We start from the raw sequence: 21,344 nt of genomic DNA, 5'->3' as shown, positions 1-21,344 counted from the left end.
GTGCGGGATACATATGTACGCAATCACGTTCATTAAGAATTGGGACGTTAAATCCGATGCCTCGGGTGGAGAGAGTGCTAAGCTCTTTGCACGTTAAGAACCCTTGCAACAACTTTTGAGGGGTCCGTAGGTGGCCTGTTGATAGACAAAATGTATGTCCCTATCCAATAAACCCTCATTTTCCAGCGGCAGTCAAGATTATCCCTTGAAATTTGCAATTGGACGTGAAAAAAAAACCAATCAACTAATTACATATTTTAGAAATGACGTATGAAGAACATTAACAGTACAAACATATGTTCCACTGATGAACCACTTTGAAAAGGAAGTTAGTAACACAAAATGAGTAAAAGTTTAAACATTTTGTCTGAATCATTTTTCTTTTGTTGAATTTACACTTACTTGTCAATTTTATGTGTATTTTGTATTGTATAAGAGGAGATAATTGTGTGTGCACAAAACCCCAAAATAATGAAAAAGCCTTGAAAGGAGAATTCTTAAAATAATTCTGCAATATGCCTTATGTACTCGATGCTGGAAAATGAAATAAGCACCAGAGAAGTGGTTATAAGTGTGTTGGATGATGCTGCAAAGGAGGCACGAAGGGAAAATTACGGCCTCTTCTTTGCCAAAGGGGCCCGAGGCCGAGCGCTATCATATCATTGCATAAACTGACCTTATGTTCATAGATAAAAATGCAGAAACACATTCGAAAACTGCCATTTGTTCAACGCAACAAAACATGTAAAATCAGCGGAAGTTGCCAAAACTATTGAAGTTACAAAAAAAGGTTTCAAACTTTAAAAAAATAGTATTCTATTTAATGATTCATCATCTTTAATTTCAACGAAAATTGGGGGACGTTTTCTAATGCTAATTGTACCTTTTCCGTTACTAGTTGGTTATTCTAAGAGACTCTTACTCATTAATGAATGTCTTAGATTGTTACTTACACACACAAATTAGTGTTATAAACACGTTTGTTATAATAATAGATTCACGCAATATGATGTTAGACAAACGTGTACTTTTCCTGAAGATAACTAAGAAGCTAAAATAAAACTTTGGCTTTTTATCTTGAATCTAAGTCGTGGAATTATAAATATTAATTTTGAAATAGTTTGATTTTGATTAGTTGTTCCGTTTGTTGATTATGTTTGTAATAAAACTGTTTATCATCGGGTGTGTTCTTAAAATTATATGAAACTTCCAATTAAAAAAAAATGAAGATGTTTTTGTTATACTTGAATGGCTAAGAATTACTATCCAACAAGTGTACGTGAACTTTCTTGTAAAAGAAAATGCTTTATATTATCAACATCTTCATAAATGTACTACTATTGAATTATTGTCTTCCCGTACACTAATTCATCGATATTTTCCTGTATGCAGTAACCTTAACTACGAGACCTTTCCTTAGAATTTCGGCCATTGCACAGCACAAGTGCGAGTGAAAAAACCGTGCTAAAAATGTAAACAAACATGCACTGGAAGGTAAATAGTAATAACTGCTTCTTAAAGAACAAATTTGATACAACAAATCATTTAACAACTGTTAAGGGAAAAATAAATTAACAAATGGAAACGCATGGAATATAAAAAAAAATATGTCATTGCTCTTTCAATTCACTTATTTGTACCATTCTCCACTGCTCTGTGTTGATTGTTCATCAATGTCATGATCCGGTGAGCTCGAAATATAGTTACCTTGCGGTCAACAATCCCTGAAATATATATTATTTGTCGATAATACGTTAAAGGTTCGTATTAAATATAACAAAAAAAAAAAAAAAACATGCGTACAGGACTTAGTTAAGTATATATATGCATACATTGGTTCAATAATTGGGATAACATTAAAACTACAAGAAACTCATTTCATATACATCTTCACCTGTATGTACGTGTACTTAGAAAACGCGCCTTTACACTTTCCGTTAGCTATTTGTGAATATTATAAACTATATTTTCTTGCTAGAATGGTTTTTAATTTAAAATTTTGCATATAAAACCATAACTTTTTCAAAAATACGTTCTATCCGATTTTGAGGAAATATGTTAATCTTGATTTCAATATAATTTAACAGTTTCATTTTCTTTATTTCCAATGGCTTAGTGATTAGTAATATGCTGCAAATGATAAATAAATATAGTATCTCTAAATAATATTTTCAGATATTATTGAATAATTAAAAAATGCAAAACTACAAAAAAAAAAAACATGGTCAACAATATTCATTACCGTAACGGCAGATTTAAATAGGCAATGATTCAAGACTTTAAATAAAACAGAAGACATGAAATTATCTTTGTGTATGAAAAATTTGTTTTCAGAATATACCCTCATTTCAAAATATTTTGTAAGGACATGCATTTAACTGGGACTTCTACTACGGTATCGGTAGACATAGTTTTATTTTGCTGTCGGCTAGCAAAACATTGCATAGAATTAAGAAATAATTGTTTGTTATATTTCTAACCGATAGGATTATGACCTCGCTTTGTCGGTACTACATTGTATCGAGAAGTGTCGTTGACATTGACAATGATTGATAAATATAATCTTCTGCAGCCCTTTGAGGAAGGTGTCTGAGAATACTTACAAATAAGACGTTACTGTTTGAAATAAAATAATTTGCGATCCTACAATATGCGTGCGTGTTTGTAAATGAAAACCTGTATGCGAATTGGTGAAGTGTAAAAAAGGGATTGTTTAAGTCACTGGTCAAAGGACAGACAAAATAAACAAAGAACAAAACAAATAACAAATAAAAACCTTACTATTTGCGCAATACGGACACGATATAAGTTTAAGAGGCATTTGATCTAATTAGCCTCTGCTAATAATGGAAGCATGATTGGAAACGTTTGCTATTGAACATATATCAACTGTCAATGCAACATGACGATGTTGGAGTTATGTTGATGCGATGACTTAAATTCATACTTTATCTAGTAACTTAAAGTATTAAGAATACGAATGTATTCATTTTTGACAAATAAAGTACGAATGAACTTATTTTCAAGGCAAGTATAGGTCATCGCGTATAATTGCTCCATATCAAATAACAATTTATTCCCTTTCATTGAAAGTCAAGTCAAATATTTCCCGTGTATTTTATGTTGCTCAATTTCAAACTATAATCACAGTATATCTACTTTTAGCGCAAACGCATTAATACACAACATTGGTTGTTCCGCGTTACGCCCTTCTCATTTATACGACCAGGTAAACTTAATTAGAGACAGTAAAACCCACGTTTAACGTAGACCAAGCTTCAAATACAATATGGTTATCTCTTTAATAATGCAAAATAAACAAATCAGTCCATTTCAGTTATCATGTCGGTGTAAAACTTCATAAGACGAACATTCCGTAAAATGATGTTATCGTATTTGGAAACTAAACAAAGAGATGTTATATGTATGCTTCCACCGTCAAATGTAAACACCGGGCGTTTTCAGGCTTCTTGTACACCTCAAAATGTAATAAAATTAGATAATAACATTTGAAGGTGAAAAATATGAGTTTTTTTTATTCATTATAGAATAATATAATATTAATTTTATATGTTTGGTTTGTTTTGTGAGTAAAACGGAACAGCTATAACAGTATCGTGTGTATGGGCTTTCACGGTTGAAAAAATACTGTATTTGTCCTATTTGAATCGAAATAATTCATGGCAGTTATATTCGTTTTTTAACAAGAATTGGCTACATGGCAGCGGTAAAAGTAGCGTACACGCCGCATTTTCAAGAACAAGTTAAAATATAAAACTGTTCCTTTCATAAAAGCCAAGAAAACATCGTCGAAAGTTTCTACCGTATGACTTTTTGACAGACAGTCAGACAGAATGACAGACAGAGTCGAGCGATTACTGGGCCTAATGTCGACCTTTGCGACGCAGGAAAACATTATCTTACTCCCTCTTTTTCATAATTTGTCAAATTGTAAGAATGCGTATAGAAACAGGCTAAATTGCTTTCAATTTCAAAATAGCAATGATCGTTTTTTTTGTTTGTTTATATAACACAAAACAATGATCAATAGTAATCTTATAAAAATAAATAATGATAGGTAACTATTGCTAAAAAATCAACTTTACAAGAAACGAAAATACCGAAACTTAGATATGTACTTTGTCTAGATCTACATGTTTTACTCTCACCATGAACTCTTCAACTCATTCTAACATTGCGGTTACCAACCTACGCTATACAAACGTGTTTTTTTTATTTGGATTTATACGGACATAAGCCCTATGTAAACAATGTACCGTATACTATTTTAAATCTTTGCAAAAACTCGATACAGGAAAACTGTTAAGAATTAAAATAATCGTTTTCTTGGTATTCTCAGTGTGTATATCATAATCATCATACCTGTCAATGTTGCTAATTTTTGTAATGTTGCACATTTGTATCGGTAAACAAAACTTCAATTACATTATCAAATGATTTTTTTTCATATCTAATCATTTCTATTTATTGGTTTTTTAAGTCCTTTGACGGAAAGAGTCGTCAGGTGATAATAACGAAGCTGACTAAACGAAATGTATTTAAATTTTTTATCGATTATCAAACCGTTTAGAAACTGTTATTTTGTATCAAAAATTTGACGGTGCCCGAATCAATTTTATATCGTTCTGCTTATGATGCTATAATAAATCAGATACAAATGTTTAAATGTATAATGCTATTTGTAATTTCCGTTTTCTATGATCATTAGATTGATACGGTGTTCAGTATTGACAATATCATCCTTGTTACTGATCGACTATGGGTTTGACATACATTGTATGTTTCTTTCTGTTGATGAACCATAGCACTGCATTTGCTTCTACCACTGGTACGTGTAATGCTGTTCAAAGGTAAGTACATGTTTAAAACAGTAGATACAAGTCACATGATAGGAAATTTAAAATGTTTTTGGAAATGCTTTTTCATTAATTTTCGTACAGATTGTTTTATGTTTTGTTTTCTGGTTGTATCAATTTATCATTTTATTTTGTTTTATGCTAAAATGGATTTGATCTTTGGTCTAAAAAGTAATTATAATTCTACATTTAAGCCATTGCACATCCTAGAGAGGTAAAGTATTTATGTTTGGCATTTAAACTTTTACAATATCCACGTACCTGCTGTATATCCATGTCATAACACTATAGACATGACCAATGTCGTTGTTAACTACATGTTAAGTGTAGGTATAATTCAAAATAACAATATGGTAAACAAAAAAGGAGTTTAAAAAAGGATGCAAACATAAGTGTGTATACCATGATTTTGTTGTAAATATTAAATTTAACTTGTAGAAAAGTGATTTACATTTTTAAACACAAATAGACGAACTGATATTTTTGCAAATGCCAAAGACGGCCAGTAGCGTTGATAGCCTGTTCAAAGAGTGAGCATGCGACGGACAATGGTCAAATCCAGACAATGCTTTATTCAACAAAACATATATTGTTGACCGTCTGTACAGTTAATATAATTAAATAAGTCATGTTGCTGCAATACACGGACCACTTATCATCGATTGATTCCTTATTCAGTCGTAAATAGTCATACATCATTAGTGGTATTTGATGATGTTTAATTAACAAAAACCTTTAGTTAATAATTTTTTATTCAACTTTACAATTATTCAGAATTAAAGACATTTTCTTTGGACTTTTATGTTGAAAGTTGTGGAGAGGCAGGGATACTTTGAATTTTATTCTATATAAATTATGATTACAGAACAAGAGCAAGAAGTCATTTTATGATATCAACACACGTAAATTCCCGTAGGACGAGCGGTGACATTTTAAAAATCAAATTGTCAATTTAATTTAAATGGCGCAATAATCCAGAAAGCTTTAAAGCATGGAGATAAATATGCTTAGATCTTAACATTTTTCAACGAGCACATCTGAAGAACAGTGCATGAGTTGAAGCGGATCTATGTTAAAACGTTAAAACTGATAAGTCGTTCAATAAGACCATATATCGTTTTATGTTTACCCTGTTTTTTTTTTTAATTATCAAGCCCATATATAATTAGTATACAAACAATGGTTACCTCTGCACCAATGGTGAATTTAAAAGATCAAAAGGTTTATGAGAAATTGAATTTTAAAGAAAGCTGATACAAAGAATAGAAAGGTGTCATTTAATTTGATGATTTACAAAACATTTAAAACTGCAATGTTATGAATATTTATCACGGCACTGCCCAAATTTAAGTGATATTGCTCTGCTTTGTACGATCTGTTCAATCGGATATGAATCTATTATATATTGTTTCTGATTTCCGTTTTGTTTCAAATTAAACGATAACTGCACGTTATATTGGCAATAATTTCCTGGTGGCTGATTGATTATGGGGATTATATATATGTACATTTTTATATTTGTTGCTGAATAAATAAAAAAAAAATGCGAAACAAACCTATTGTGCCCAAATTCATCATTGATTCGTGTAATATTTTTCAAATGTTTTACACGTTTTAAACAGTACACACATTAAGCATTTGTCGGTAAAGATAAATGTTTTATAAACTGTTTTTTTTATTCAATTATGATGCATCCAGATTGTGTTCTTAGTTTTGAAAAATTATCCACATTTTTTGTAATTTTTAGTGATTTGATTTTTTTGGCATTAGAAATTATTGAGTATATGTGTAAATGAGAATCAATTTCGTAACCCCGCATACATGAATTACCAGATCGTAAAACTTAACATCCATTTTTATACCCGAGTATATACCCGGCTGTTGCAAAATACCAGTATTTGCCAAAGGAAATTCCCAAAATAATTCAAGCTTAAAAAAACAAGATGAACTTTGGATTTGAAAACCATAGTAATATTGATTTGTTTAGTATAAACATTCAATAATACAATAAGCAGCGTACATGTATTTTTAAATCGTGTTTATTCATTCCAGAATTTCCAACGTATGGTATGCATTATACAAATATTGAAAATCCTTGTCATTGCTGAATAGCTTTGGTCGTTTTAAGTAGTAATTATGAACACTTTGATCACCAACTTTACCAAGTTTTTTTTTACCTTCTGACACCAGTTAGATACTGCTACCGATAGAGTACTAATGCGCTAAATTGTCTTCAACTCCTTATCTAGTTGTTTTTTGTTTGTTGTTTTTTTTGATAGTATGATTCATAAAATACCTTTCTACTGTTTTGGCATTGCCACACATCCTGATTTTCTATAACTGTTTGTGAAGACTTCCATTACATTTGTTAGGATGTGTACTAGTTGAAATTTTGAATCGGCAAAAAAAAATGTTTTTATGAGTTTTTATTTGACTTTGACCTGAAACACATCACACATCTATTTTTTTTTTTAAACTAAACCTCTACTCCAGTCAAATCATGTACTTCGGTACTGACATGATTTATAACAAGCCTTCTAAAATTGTCCGTGAATAAATTTTGAATTATAAAGAAACTTAGGTTTCAACTCCCTCAGGCAAAGTTGACCTTAGATGTTTCAAATTAAAAGATAACTGCACGTTGAATTGGCATTAATTTCCTAGTGGCTGATTATGATGATTATATATAGTTACATATATATCTGTTGCTGAATAATGCCTTGGGTAAGGCATACTAAGAATATACGCATAAATAATTTAGGTTCGGTGTATTAAAAGTGAAGGCATATTTCTGATCTGAAGAACGCGCCCGATAGAGGTTTGTGGTATTTATTTTTTACATAAATTAGGCCGTTAGTTTTCTTGTTTGACTTGTTTTACATTTGTCATTTTGGAGCCTTTAAAGCTGACTACGCCGCTGTGCTTTTGTTATTGTTAAAGGCCGTATGGTGATCTATGGTTTTTAAGTTTTGTGTCATTTGGTCTCTTGTTGAAATTTGTCTCATTAGCAATCAAACCACATCTTCTTTTTATATTGGTTATTTTTAGGTGTATTTTTTGTCATATAGCTTTTCAACTGTTTCGGTCCTTGAACTACCTCAGCTTTTAAATATTCGGCTTTAAGCGTTCCTGATGAAGGTAAATCCAGAAAAGCGATTCGGACGCATGACATTTTTAAACGTGTTGTCTTCATTTTTCACATGAACCAACTCTGTAACAATGTCTCAGGTTAGGAAACGGCTGAGCACTCGCAAAAATGTTTAACATAGCTTCATTCTTAATATGCCTAACCCAAGATATGTGACTATTACATGTATTTAGTTGTCTGCTGTATACAAACACATTTTATGTAGCATTATTTAGTTTTCGGTTTTTAATCTCTAAATTTAACTAAATTTAACAGTATATTATCAACTATTTTATTGAGAAGGTGACTTCGATTTCAGATCTGAAGAACGCATGATAGAGGTTTATGTTCTAAAGTATATTCGAACAAAGTTTTAAGTTTTAGCGAGAAAAGAACGATTTCTATCCTTTAATAAAAAAACGACATGACAACGACAGTTGTACAGATATGTCAAGGTATAATCAGTATACAATTTAGCCACATAATTCCCTGTGAAGATGCTTGAATAAAAATTCAATAATTGAGAAGTTATAACATACAATATATGTTCATTTTGCATAAGAAGTATGCCCAAAAACTGATTTGAATTAAAAAAAAAACCAATTATAAAGTTGGGTTTTCTTTCAAAATTATTTACTGTGTTTTAAAAATATATCAGGACCACCATTGTCATTAAAACTGTCACTTTTGTTTAAATTGCAGCGCTTTATCTGGTGGAAAACTAATCTACTTCCATGCAACATTTTGCTGTGATAATTTTGAGAAAGTAGAAGGGGTTTGCAAAGGTAAAGCTGTTTGCCCTGTTATTTATCTTACATGGATTTTACAGTTCCACGTACTAATCACATTCTATCAGTTATTTCTTCAGTATTATCGATGGTTGCAGTACTGTTAATGTGTATTTAATAATTCAAAATGTTATGTAATATATATATATATATTTTTGTTTCAAATACCTTATTTGTTTTTTTCTCTCTTGTGTGTGTGTTCATAAAATACACCGATATCAAAGCAATGTCTACTTAGCTTCTACTGTCCATACTAGGACTTGCTGCCATTTTGTTATAAACTACAAACGTATAAATTATACTTTTTTTTATCTTTCCATTGCAGCATGTAATACCGGGTTTATTTCTCAGCAAGGAGGAATGTGTTATCCTTGTCCAAGTCCGACATACGGATATCGATGTGCAAGTGTGTGTCGATGCAAAGGAAGTCAACGGTATTTACAAAACATAATTTATAATATTATATTCAAATAAAAACTATTTACAAAACTTTAAATTTTTGGAATTACTAAGGATTATCTACCCCAGGAATAGATTACCTTAGCTGTATTTGGAAAATCTTAAGGAATTTTGGGTTATCAGCGTTCTTCAACTGCGTCACTGACGTGTCTTTTGTAGACGAAACACACGCCTTGAAGTCAATCATGGTATATATGATGAGTTGTTTCCCAAACTGATCTCGACATTTGCACACACGTATTGTGATTTAATTGCATATCATAAGAATGATAAGTTTTCCAGTCCAAGAATATCTTAGAAGAAACAAGCATATGATGACAACACGTACACTATGAATATTCACAATCACCGGCCAAGTCATATTCAAATTCATTACTTCTGTTCCGTAAATAATGTGTATGGTGAATTTGTAGCCTAAAATGTAATTAACTAATGATATTAAATTACCATTTATGGAAGGTTTAAGAGGTAAATGGGAAATAAGAAACATTAAAGAATGTGGTTAATTTTACTATTTATTCCTTTTATCTACATTATGCCTTGCAGTTTGTCAATATTGAATATGCATACGTATTGTTCTTATTCATGTTACTCGAAGCAACGGAAACATCTAACACTAAAATGTCTCATGTCATTTCTTACGTTTCAAATGTTAATTTGAATTGTCCACAGATGCCACAACGTTGATGGATGTACAGATTTGAGGGACAACCCAAGCACATCCGAGAGGTTGGAAACAACAATTTCTAGAAAACAAGGTGATTTTAGTAAAAGTGTTTCTATATGGAGCCCATTCAACGAGCTTTATTAGCACCAATCTTCGATTGTCTTCAGGTTTTGTTTTAACTTTTCTTTGCGTTAATAATGCGCCGGGGGTACCTTGTGTATTTGAGTCCAATCTACAAAGAAACAAGAATAGTCAGCATTCAGAAAATTATAAATTGCAAATTATAATATCTTGGGTTAACTTAACATATATTACTACAAGGATGAACACTTATCGTCAGAAATTTCGTTCCTTGTGTGAAGAGACCCTTTAAAATTTATCTTTCGTTTGTTTTTCTTAAACTTCCAAACATTCCGTTTAACGAAATTTTAGAACTACTCAGAATAATTTCAACTTTCCTATTGAATCTTTTGTTTCTATTCTTCAACATGTTCAGGTCCTTACACATTTGTGATATATTTTACTCCTTCAATCACTTACCTGTAACTAGTACTTGCATTTTGTTTTTCACAAAGTATCATTGAAGTAGGTACATAAGATTATCATGCACTGTACAAATGTTGAAACCATTGGGTAATTTTTGTAATTAGTAAAAAATAAGGTATAGGTCACATGTCGAGTTATTGGGAACATATGAACTTTATCTGTTGTCGATACTGATCAGACACTGCTGAATATTTTAATAATGTGTTGAAACATTATTTGTTATGACATTGCACATCTACAATTTGTTTGATTTCAAAACGAAACGTGACCTTTAAACAAAAACAAATGTGATATGAACTGTATTTTGGATTAACACATTAACGCAGGGTATAAAAGATATCTGAGATCTCTTTATTGCACGTACTAAAAATATGACTTGAAAATTGTATTATGCTAGTATGTAAATAATCAATGTGATGATAATCTTTTGTCGTACCGCTGCGTCATCAAAACCTCAAAAAAAATTTGCATTGAAGAAAATCAAAGGCAATTTTCTGGACTTGTTAGAAATTTGATAATAAGGCAACGAGGTCATTTGCATTCAAATTTATCAAATGATTGATATTGGAATGCGGATATGACAATTTGTCATTGTGGTACTTTCATGTTTTAAAGTCGGTTATTCCAATAGCATGAATAAAAAAAAAAATAAAACAGAAAGAAATTGTAAAATGCAAAATTGTGAAAAAAACACTAATGCAAGTGGTGTAAAATGAGCAAACGTGTTAATCAGCTATAAAAGGCCCCAAAATGACAAATGTAAGACAATTTAACTAGGAAAACAAACGGCCTTGTATATGCACAAAATAATTAAAGAAAAACGAATATGAACTACAGTAACATGCGACAACCACTGAATTACATGTTCCTGACTTTAGACATGCAAATAAATAATGTGGCGGGGATAAACTAGTTTGAAGGCGACAACTCTCCTCCTTACCTGGGACACTGGTGTAACAGTACAACATAAGAACAGATTAAAAAAATCAGTTGAAAAAGGCGTAACTCATCAGATGGATACAAAGCAGAAGTATACATAACAAAAACAAAGAGTTGAAGTGGCAGGGTATTTATACATCCCTACAGAAACGACATGAAGTACAGATCTGAGAGTACTAGCCTTTATTGACAGCTAATTCAAAGCCAATAACACACTAATTAAAGACTAAAATCACTTTACATGTTAATAAAGAAAGTTTTATGAAAGTGTTTTATTCATTTACGATAAATATATAAATCAATCTCATTGTTTATCGAATTGGCTTTTATACAAGTATATAATGAAAATTATAACCGATATTCGACCAATAATCAATGCTATTGTTATTTACAATGTTTCCGATTTTTCACATACAATTTAGGTTTGTGATTCTCACAAATTATCTATTTATAGTAAGGAATTGTATGCATCAGCGTCAGTTCAAGTTCAGATGACGTTCAGACAAAAGTTAGTTATTATTTGATTTCTTCAATGAACTAACACTTGATCAATTTCGATTTCTATACGTCGCTCTCCTGGTTTTATAATAACTTGGACATTTGAAAGCCAGAGATGTATAGCTACATTTAAAAGCTTTGAAAAGGAGCTAAATGACAAAAGATGACTGAAAAAGTGTAACTTGATTCGCGTGGAATTAACTATGACAAAGGAATTGGAGGATATGAATTATTTCTATATCGAAGCACTCACTACGTAACTGTTAATACACTCGGGTTCTTATAATCTAGTTTTGCTCATTTCAATGCGCTTAATCAATCAAATGTAAAACAAACGCATAATATATCTGTTGTGCTCACTATAGAGTATTTGTTTGGTATGATTATGTGTAGTTACACTGTGTTTTTATTGCATTTCAGGAAGCAGTCAAACAGCACCTGTAGTCACAACAGAAGCATTACCTCTTACATCTTGGTTGATAATATCTCCGCGGAAAGAAGAAGGTTTAGGTGAATTTTCAATTTTTTATCGAAATGTTTTATTTGTTCCATCAAAAAAAGCTAATTCATAGCCTCATGTATGTTTATATTTCAATATCTTCTGCTTGCAAAAAGTCTGTATGTAGGAATCTTGTATTGGTCAGTTGCGGTTGGTCCAACTGAGTGTATGGAAATTAAATTTAACAATTAAAGATCAATATTCAAAAATAGCTAAATACTTATTTGGATTGGTGAAATCAATTACTAGTTATCAATAACAAATTATTGATATCTATGAATATTTAAAACGCACAAATTTATCAGCGCACAGCGTTCGCTGTACGGTCAAGCATAGTTGAAATTCATTTCATCAGTATGTTTTAGTTATAACGTATTTAACTGGTCTATGTGTTCCATTAACTTGAACGTGTAATCTTTTTAAATGCATTGCGGAGACTGGCTAATGTGTTACATTACCTGGACTTTGCAATATTTTCAAAACACTTTCGGAGACAAATGTTTTTGTTTTGATCCTTTTGTATTGTATAATTAACGTATTTATTTTTGTTCACTGTTATACTAAAAAAACATTTTATTTGTGTCTTTAAAAACATATGAATCAAATGAATATGTTACATATTTATGTTAATCTGTAGTGATCTGTTTTTGGACTTGTCGAAGTTTTAACAGATGCTCAAATCAAACATTCTTCAATTCTTGGTGTTATTATATACCAGGTGTTATATAATAGAGTATGGCAAAATGTAAAGACACCCAAACTAATTCAAATCAAAAGAAATAATAAAAAGATACAAACTTTGTTTGTAAAAGTTCAGGGGACAAAATGTAAGATGCTATCGACATTGTAGTAAAATTAAAGTTGTAAAAACATGATTATGTTATTTAGAATAGAAATTACATTTCATTGTGCAAAACATGCTCATCCGTTACTGATACATTTGCTTAATTGAGAGACTTTTTTTCAGAATGCGTTTCAAGTAAGCATTCAAATAGTTGTGCAAACCTATACAAAATTAGTCCATTGAAATACTAAACGGATGATATGGTCCACAAAATTCCTAATATAGAAAAAAAAATAGTAGTTTTTTATGTAAATGTGGTTGAAAAGGATCATTTAGACATACTCCGGACGCTTGATGAAATAAGAACTATTTTTGATCTTGTTATTATGTCAAATTGATGTTAAATAACACTTACGGTACCAATTATTCTGCACCAGATGCACATTTCGACAAGTGGTGTTTCGTCAGTGATGCACGATGTGACAAAATTTGAAAATCAAAAATTAACAAACAAAAAAAAAAAAGGAGGCAAAACCTGAGAAAATCAGAACTTGGCATGATGGAGATACATTCAATAATTTAAAATACTACCCAAAAGAGCAAATATCAATAAATCAATATCCGTATTTTTATATCAGTACCGAAGTACTGGTTATAAGTGTGTGATAATGTCGGTGACGTTCAATTTACCATATGCGAAATTGACCTTTTGTTTTTTATCAAAAATGCAAATTGAACACATTAAATTGGTAAAAAGTATATACATGATACATAAGCCAAAACCTTCCCCATTAAACACTTCAACATATCATAGAATTATATTTGTTGTATTGGTTGCGAATATGTTTTGCTCATACTTAAATGTAAATATTAATGTTTTATAAAGAGTGTCATTTGAGGTTTGCACTGAATTTTAATGTGTGAAGACATAATACCAACATGGCATACAATACATAAAGCTATTGTTCTGAAGATAGCATGTGGTAAATTTTAAATATTTCTTATTTTAGAATTAAAGAGGTCAAACAATGGCTTTACTATCTCCATTAACACCCTTAATTTCCCTCCACTTTCACAACGTACAAAATGGTCATGTTGTTTTTCTTTTCTTAATCTAAAATTAAAGATTAATCGTAAATATATGGTGACTTTTACGTTCAGTGGCCAATATATCACTTTTATCAAAAACAAACTTTCAACGTAACGTGTATCTAACATGTCCCATTTAACAAGATATGAAACCCGTATTTCCTGTGGCAATACCATTGAACCAAGAAACAAAACATGACACATATATATATATATATATATGCTACGTTTTATGTTTTATTCAATCCATACTTTGGGAAAGCTCTTATCACACAATATACAAAACAAATACAAGAAAACAGTTTGAATATATGTATGACTATTTCTTAGTTTAATTCTTATATATGTGTTTTATATCACGTGCATTTGTTTAGTTGTTTAAGCAATTTATTATTCTCTTGTAGGTTTAATAAATACAGAAATTTTCATTTATTCCTTATGTGGAGTCAGCACTTTTCTTATTCTCAGTTTCAGTATCGTATGCCTGTGTGTTTACAAAAAATCTCAAAAAGCAAACGTTAATCAACATTTTGAAAACCAACATACAGATGGTAATAACCGTCAAGCTGACATAGACGTTGACCTCGAAATAAGTCAAAACATTTCAGCAGAAAAAGAAACAGGCCATGAATACGAAGAAATTGACGAGCGAAAGATGTCTGATTTCTCCATAATATCATCTTTAGAACAAGGAGATTTAAGAGATAATGACAATTCTAGCGAATCATCCGATGGTATTAGGTTACCGAATGATGGTTATCTAAATCCTTATCAGCCGTTACAATCTACACTGCAGCAGTCGGAAGACAGTCATAGTGAATCTGATGAATATAAACATTCCTCTAAAGAAAACAGGGCGTACGCTAATCTTTATCAATCACTTAAATGTAATAGAGAAGAAAAAATAAGGTTATATTCTAGATGTCATAGCGCACAGTATCTACAGCTCGTAGATGGACCAATACAAAACAAAAATGATCCAAATATCAAGGAAAATAGTAAACGACATGTAAAAACTTTGTAGTAAACATAAAGCAAACGAAGGTCGATTTTAATTGTACGTATCAATAACAATGCGCGAAGTTGACATACACATTAGATTTAAGAAAAATAAAAACGATAAAAATTAAGAAAGAAGGGGTAATGGTATTTAGTATTCCGTAAGATAAACAACCTTTAAAATTCAAAGGCATAACAACTGCATAATAACTATATATGGTGTATATCATAAAATACATACGATGTCAGATCGATTCTTGACATTTTTTGGTATGCCTATTTACTGCTATATTTTGTGAAATAAGTATATAACATTTTGACACCGTTTTTACGGCTTTTATTTACCATTGTTACCATCGAGCACATTTTCATCTTGCTAATTTAACTATAACAATATGTAGTACGAATTATGAAAATTTGTTTATTTTCTATTGATAATTTTAGTTCATATTAACGCGATATATCATTTCATTGAATAATGCATATAGTTTTTGGCTGACGTAAAACTATGTGTGTTGATATTAGTTCGTAAATGTGCTGTTGTGAAACGCCTTCTAACTGAAACTATGGGGGTGTTTGCCTTTCTAAAGACATCATTTTAAATATTTATATCTAATTAAAAACCTTTTATGTATGTGTTGTACTTGTATGAGTTAACTTTGTTTTTTGTACAGTAAAAAAAATGTGAATAATCTTGAAATTTACAATATACTATGTATGTACTAGTTTTTGTGGTTTATTTTATTCCACGAATTTCGCGGTAGGTATATTTTATGTGAAAATAGATACATGCAAATGCAATTGAAGGTAAAGTCAAAGACCAAACATTGATGTTATATCACAGGAATTTACTTCTGTACAATCATGTGTACCTCTATTGAACTGTGATTCTTTTAAAATAGCGCCTGTAATCCAAACACAAAAAGGGTAATATAGCATGATGTAAGCCAAATATGACAGCTTAATTGCAAAACTAGCATCTTAACAGAAAATTGGACCGTTATTGTTATCTTAAAATCCGATAGTATTTCTAACTAATGTTTTGAAGATTTAGTTATTACTTTCCTTTGTATGGTTTTACTTTGATAATCAGCTGCTACTCATATAAAGTCGTATTCTGTTATGAAAAAGGTAAATGTGCTAGATCTACCTTTTGGAAAAGTGATGAGATGATTAAATCTCTTACTGTTCTCCTTGACATCATTTGTGTACATTTCGACAGTGGGCGACTTGAAGGAATTATCAGAAGTGTTCCTGTATTATTATAAATCACAGTTTATTGCCAAACTAAACTCCCTTATAAAAATATTACGTTTGATGGATTTGCTTGTGCTGTTCCAGGTCAGGCGTGGTTTTGGCGCTGCAAAATGTCCAACCCCGTCTTTTTCTGTATGTGCTGGTTCAATGTCAGGAACTTGTAGTTTGTATATGCTAATAATAGTTGGGTTTTTTTATTTATTGTTTTGTACAGACTGTTCCTGTGTTGTTCTGTTGCACCACTGTTTATGTTTAATGTTTATGTTTAAGGGGAGAATATTTAACCCAGATATATTATGTATGTGTCTGTCCCAAGAAATTATCAGGATCCTGTAAATCATTGGTTGTCGTTTGTTGCTGTATATCATATTTGAATTTCGTTTTTTTGTTATGTACATAAATAAACCTGTAGTTTCCCTCATTTTGAAATATTTAACAGTTGTCATTGTGGGGCCTTTAACATGTTTAATAGCTTGCAATTCGGTTAAGGTTTGTCTCATAGTTGAATGTCGTTCGGTGACCTATATTTGATTAATTCTTATGTCTCTAGCTGAGAGTTGTCTAATTGACAAAATTAGGCCAATTCTTCTTATTTCTATATTTGAATAATTTAATTCATTGATGTTTGTTTTGATATTTTCAAAAATATCGCGAAATTATATACAATCAAATTAATTGACAACACCAAACTCGCGCAAAATATAAGGAAGGAAACTAGTACAGTGTATTACTAATTAATACTATTGTATTTGTTGGGTTTTTTTTTTTTGCGAGTACTTATTTTCACGAATTTAGAATTGCCAATAATTTTGCATGTTTTCAATGTTGCGGTATGTTCGAAAATACCAAAGCATACATATGACTTATATCAATGTACTAAAATGCTCATTAGCATGCTTTACTTTGTATATATTTGTTTATCAATTATATGAAGAACAAACAAAGATTATCAATTCATCAAAATTGTTGTCTTCTCGATCGTGGTCATTATCGAAGTAAGTTGTAACTTACACAACAAATCTTTAATATTTGACTAGGGCATTTATTTATGACCTTTTATCGTGAATTGGTATTTCTCTCGCCTTCGACGGGAGTCGCAGGATGCAAAACATAGTGATTACTATCAGGCGGCGGCGGATTTGGGAATCTTTTTCAGAAGGTGGAAGACCTGGATCCTTCATACATTGTATGCAGATCATTATGTTACCAAGTTAAAATGTTTGGTGCGTGTGAATCGTAGTTTATGGCCAAACTAAACTCCCTCATAAAACATTTATCTTTTAAACGTTCAACATTAAATCAATGGTCAGTAAAGCAGTCGAGACATTTCAGCGTTCACACTCAAATCTGTATGGATCAATGGTGTGTTTTAACAGTGACCCAGTTTAGCGTAGACAATGTGAACAAACATATTCAGTTATCAATTCCAGTGATATTTATCCAATATATTTGAATTGCAGGTAAGCTGCATTTGTAATGGCGTGTATTTATTTTTGCGAAAATATACAGATATACACACCATAGAGTTCGTGAAAATTAATACACCGCCACAAAAGTACATAATTATACAGTATGCATGATAACCTCGCTGTTGTTCACGCAACTGGAGAACTTGCAGGCTGTACGGGTTAGTCAAATTAACATTTCAAATAATATGCGTGCAGCGGAGGTGACAACCCATACATCCATCTTGGTTGTGGTATATCAGGTAACAAATATATCAGGTGGCCTGTTAACATAAACTGCTACATCCCATGGAAACATTGACTTAATGGTACACAATTTCATGTGTAAGAGTCGTCAGTTGATGGTTAATCGTGATGCAAATTTTGGTCAAAAGGTGGTTGTGTCGCAGCAAAAACCATTGTACAAGTTTCCCAATATGATATTGATATGCTGGTTCAGTCTTTGATGTAAGTGGATTCACAGTTTAAGTGTCGTCACAGTTAAATGTTGTGTTTTTCCTTTTTAAAATGTTTATTTCTATTTTATCATGTATATTCGAGTTCTATTTACCATGTTTACAGATAATATGCTAAAATAGTAGCAACCTTGAACTAAATGATACCACATTTACCGTTATATCTGCATCATATCTTGACTACCATCTAAACATTGACCACTGATAGAAAAATTACGCCGCTTGGATGAGTTCAGCTTTCCCATTATGAACTTTTAATATCTGCATATCATCATTCTATTATTGAGTGTGACATCCTTAAACAATCAAATTTCTTCACCTTTCGAATAATTTTTTACTCTCCTTACGACCAAATTGCCAAAAAACACTAACTAGAATCACTGACTTTACAAATTTAGGGACAAGCATGTATACATGTAACGTAGAACATGTATAAAGTTCCGAATCCAAGTTATTCTCTAACAAATCTAATGTATTTTTTCAGGATATACATTTCTTGATGTATACTGCACTTTTCATTCAAAATAACAATACAATTCAGATCATATAAAAAAGTTTTTGGTTTTGAATACTGATTGCTTTAAGTCTTTTACTTGTGTTTATTGGTTTTTGTCACATGCTTTTACATGCGTAAACCTTTTCTGTGTGGGTGTGTTTGGTACTGAATGCTCTTCAACTTCGTACTTTATTTGGCCTTTTTAACATTTGTTTGATTCGAGCGTCACTGATGAGTCTTTTGTAGACGAAACGCGCGTCTGGCGCAAATATAAAATTTCAATCCTGGTATCTACGATGAGTTTATTGTACAATTGCTGTTACAGCAATATTTGCATACAAGATGTAGGTTCATCGAATTCTTTGTTGTATTTTCCTATACCGTGTTGATTTCAAGTTAATATGCCAAATATATGTTTCCATACTTTCAAAAATAATAAAATATCAATGTCAATCTATTATCGGTTCCATATAGTAAGGGGTCATTTAAAAACGCAAAAATATCGCAAAACAACACATATAAAACTAACGACAGACTTATAAAACCTTACTATCAGCCGAAAATCAACGAAGGTGCTTTGAAAGGGTACGTTATAATGGTGCGTGTTGCTCATTTGAAGAAAAAACCATTAAAAACTAAATTTGACTTTTGAATTGATGGTTTCATCAGCTTTGCAACTTTTGTATTCGGTTTTTAATTTTCCAATATTGTTACCTTGTGCAACACAGAGGATAAACAATATTTAATAAAGTTGGTTCCGTTATAGATAAAAATCTCAACCATATACGACGATAATATATGGAAAACAAATGCGGAAATACAGACTCCCAACTAGGAGCAGGCACATAAAGAAGGAATATGACCTTACTATATATACGTGAACGATTAATGCAAGACTATGGGAACAACTTTTACTTGGATCCTGTTTGAATTAACAGGCCATTACTGAACACAAATTAAAAAAAAACAACTTACAAATGACACAAAGTTCTGAAGTACAAATTAAAATGCATTATCTTTGGCTTAAGGTCACATGTATTGCTTTTTTGTATCGTTTTATTAGTTTGGAGGCAATCTATGCCAACAAAAAAAAAAATCGGATGTGTCCTTAATATTGTTCACGTTGATAAACGTCCAGAATTTTCAAAGTGGTTCAACTAATGTCAGCATGATTGTACTTAGAAAACTCGGGTATCGTACGATGAAAAAAATCGGATAAGAATCATAAGTCTGAAAGTCGTGATTTATAAAAAGTATACGTACAACATACGCAACCGATTTCAGCATTTTTGCTTTTAATTTGTTTTTCAAAATCTTAACTTAGTAATCATCCAGTATTGAAACCCTCAATCAAAACGAATATAATATGAATTCAGCAGCGTTTACATAGAAGAATCATTACAATTTTACAAACAGTGTGGCCATTTTTGCTGCCTCAATTTATGGACAGTTTCAAATAACTCACAAGGTTCAAGATACTTTTTTCCGGATTTTGTTTCATAGCCACTCGAAGTAATAATATGATTCTGCTAACACATTTAAACGAATCGGAACACAAATGAGGATTGATTGTAAAATATCTTCCACACATGATTACTGTCGCTTGATTTATTGTAGTTATTTAATTCAGGTTGAATACTCCTATTGATATTTTAATATGGTTGAGGTGTGTAATTTGTAGTTCACTATTATTCTTTAATATATGCAATACTCTGTACACTTACACTTCACACTATAACATGAGTTTTAAAAGATGACGCTTCAACAGGTTAGCAAACCTTTTTTCATTAGAAAATATTAAAAAGGGCGACATTTACAACAAATAAAAAAAATCATGCATCTAAGACTAAATTATCAATCCGTACACATCCAACATCCAATGGATTTAGTGTAAAGACGTCATAAACAGTCAGAGAAAAACATGACCTTGTGCAATGCCAAGATACAGGTATCGACAGATTGTAGATCCATGAATGTGTATATGTATATAACAATAATATTTAGTTTGCTTTTAATAAATTGCATTATATATTAAGTAAAGTATATGCCAAAAAAAAAAAAAAATAAAAAAAAAAAAAAATAGCGGCAATTATATATCATGCATAAGTAAATTGTTTACACAGGGAAAAAAGGAATCACTATCAAACTTTTGTTTCTACTGTTTTTTGACATTTACAAGTACTTCACACGTAGAAATTGCTATATTATAATGTTATTCCTCTCTGTGAATTGTATGCTTAAAGTGCACGTATCAATGTATAAGGTTATCCGTAAGAAATATTTGAACATTGCTCACAAAATTTGTTTCTAGAATATGCAATGTTGACATTATTAAAAATCATTAATCCTACAAACAATATCCAACAATGATTCATGGAGAGAACAATAGTTGACTGAT

The 21,344-nt window shown here is 31.1% G+C and overlaps 1 protein-coding gene across 1 annotated transcript; it reads left to right on the top strand.

Annotated features, from left to right (window-relative positions):
* The first annotated feature begins 4,726 nt into the window (after positions 1-4,726).
* On the top strand, positions 4,727-15,856 carry LOC127714688 (uncharacterized). The gene is made up of 6 exons (XM_052220755.1): positions 4,727-4,871; positions 8,707-8,789; positions 9,118-9,226; positions 9,924-10,009; positions 12,322-12,411; positions 14,678-15,856. The coding sequence occupies exons 1-6, from the start codon at positions 4,780-4,782 to the stop codon at positions 15,295-15,297; spliced, it is 1,080 nt and encodes a 359-aa protein (XP_052076715.1). The 5' UTR covers positions 4,727-4,779; the 3' UTR covers positions 15,298-15,856.
* The last annotated feature ends 5,488 nt before the right edge of the window (positions 15,857-21,344 follow it).

This window comes from Mytilus californianus, unplaced genomic scaffold (genome assembly GCF_021869535.1).
Source record: "Mytilus californianus isolate M0D057914Y unplaced genomic scaffold, xbMytCali1.0.p SCAF_9, whole genome shotgun sequence".
NCBI classification, from domain to species: Eukaryota; Metazoa; Mollusca; class Bivalvia; order Mytilida; family Mytilidae; genus Mytilus; species Mytilus californianus.
This window is presented reverse-complemented; position numbering and strand designations above follow the sequence as displayed.

Bases quoted from the DNA above. Each gene is read 5' to 3' on its own strand.
- LOC127714688 (XM_052220755.1), top strand. From the start codon at position 4,780: ATGGGTTTGACATACATTGTATGTTTCTTTCTGTTGATGAACCATAGC. The intron at 4,872-8,706 runs GTAAGTACATGT...TTTAAATTGCAG, and splicing joins ACGTGTAATGCTGTTCAAAG to CGCTTTATCTGGTGGAAAAC. The intron at 8,790-9,117 runs GTAAAGCTGTTT...TTTCCATTGCAG, and splicing joins AGTAGAAGGGGTTTGCAAAG to CATGTAATACCGGGTTTATT.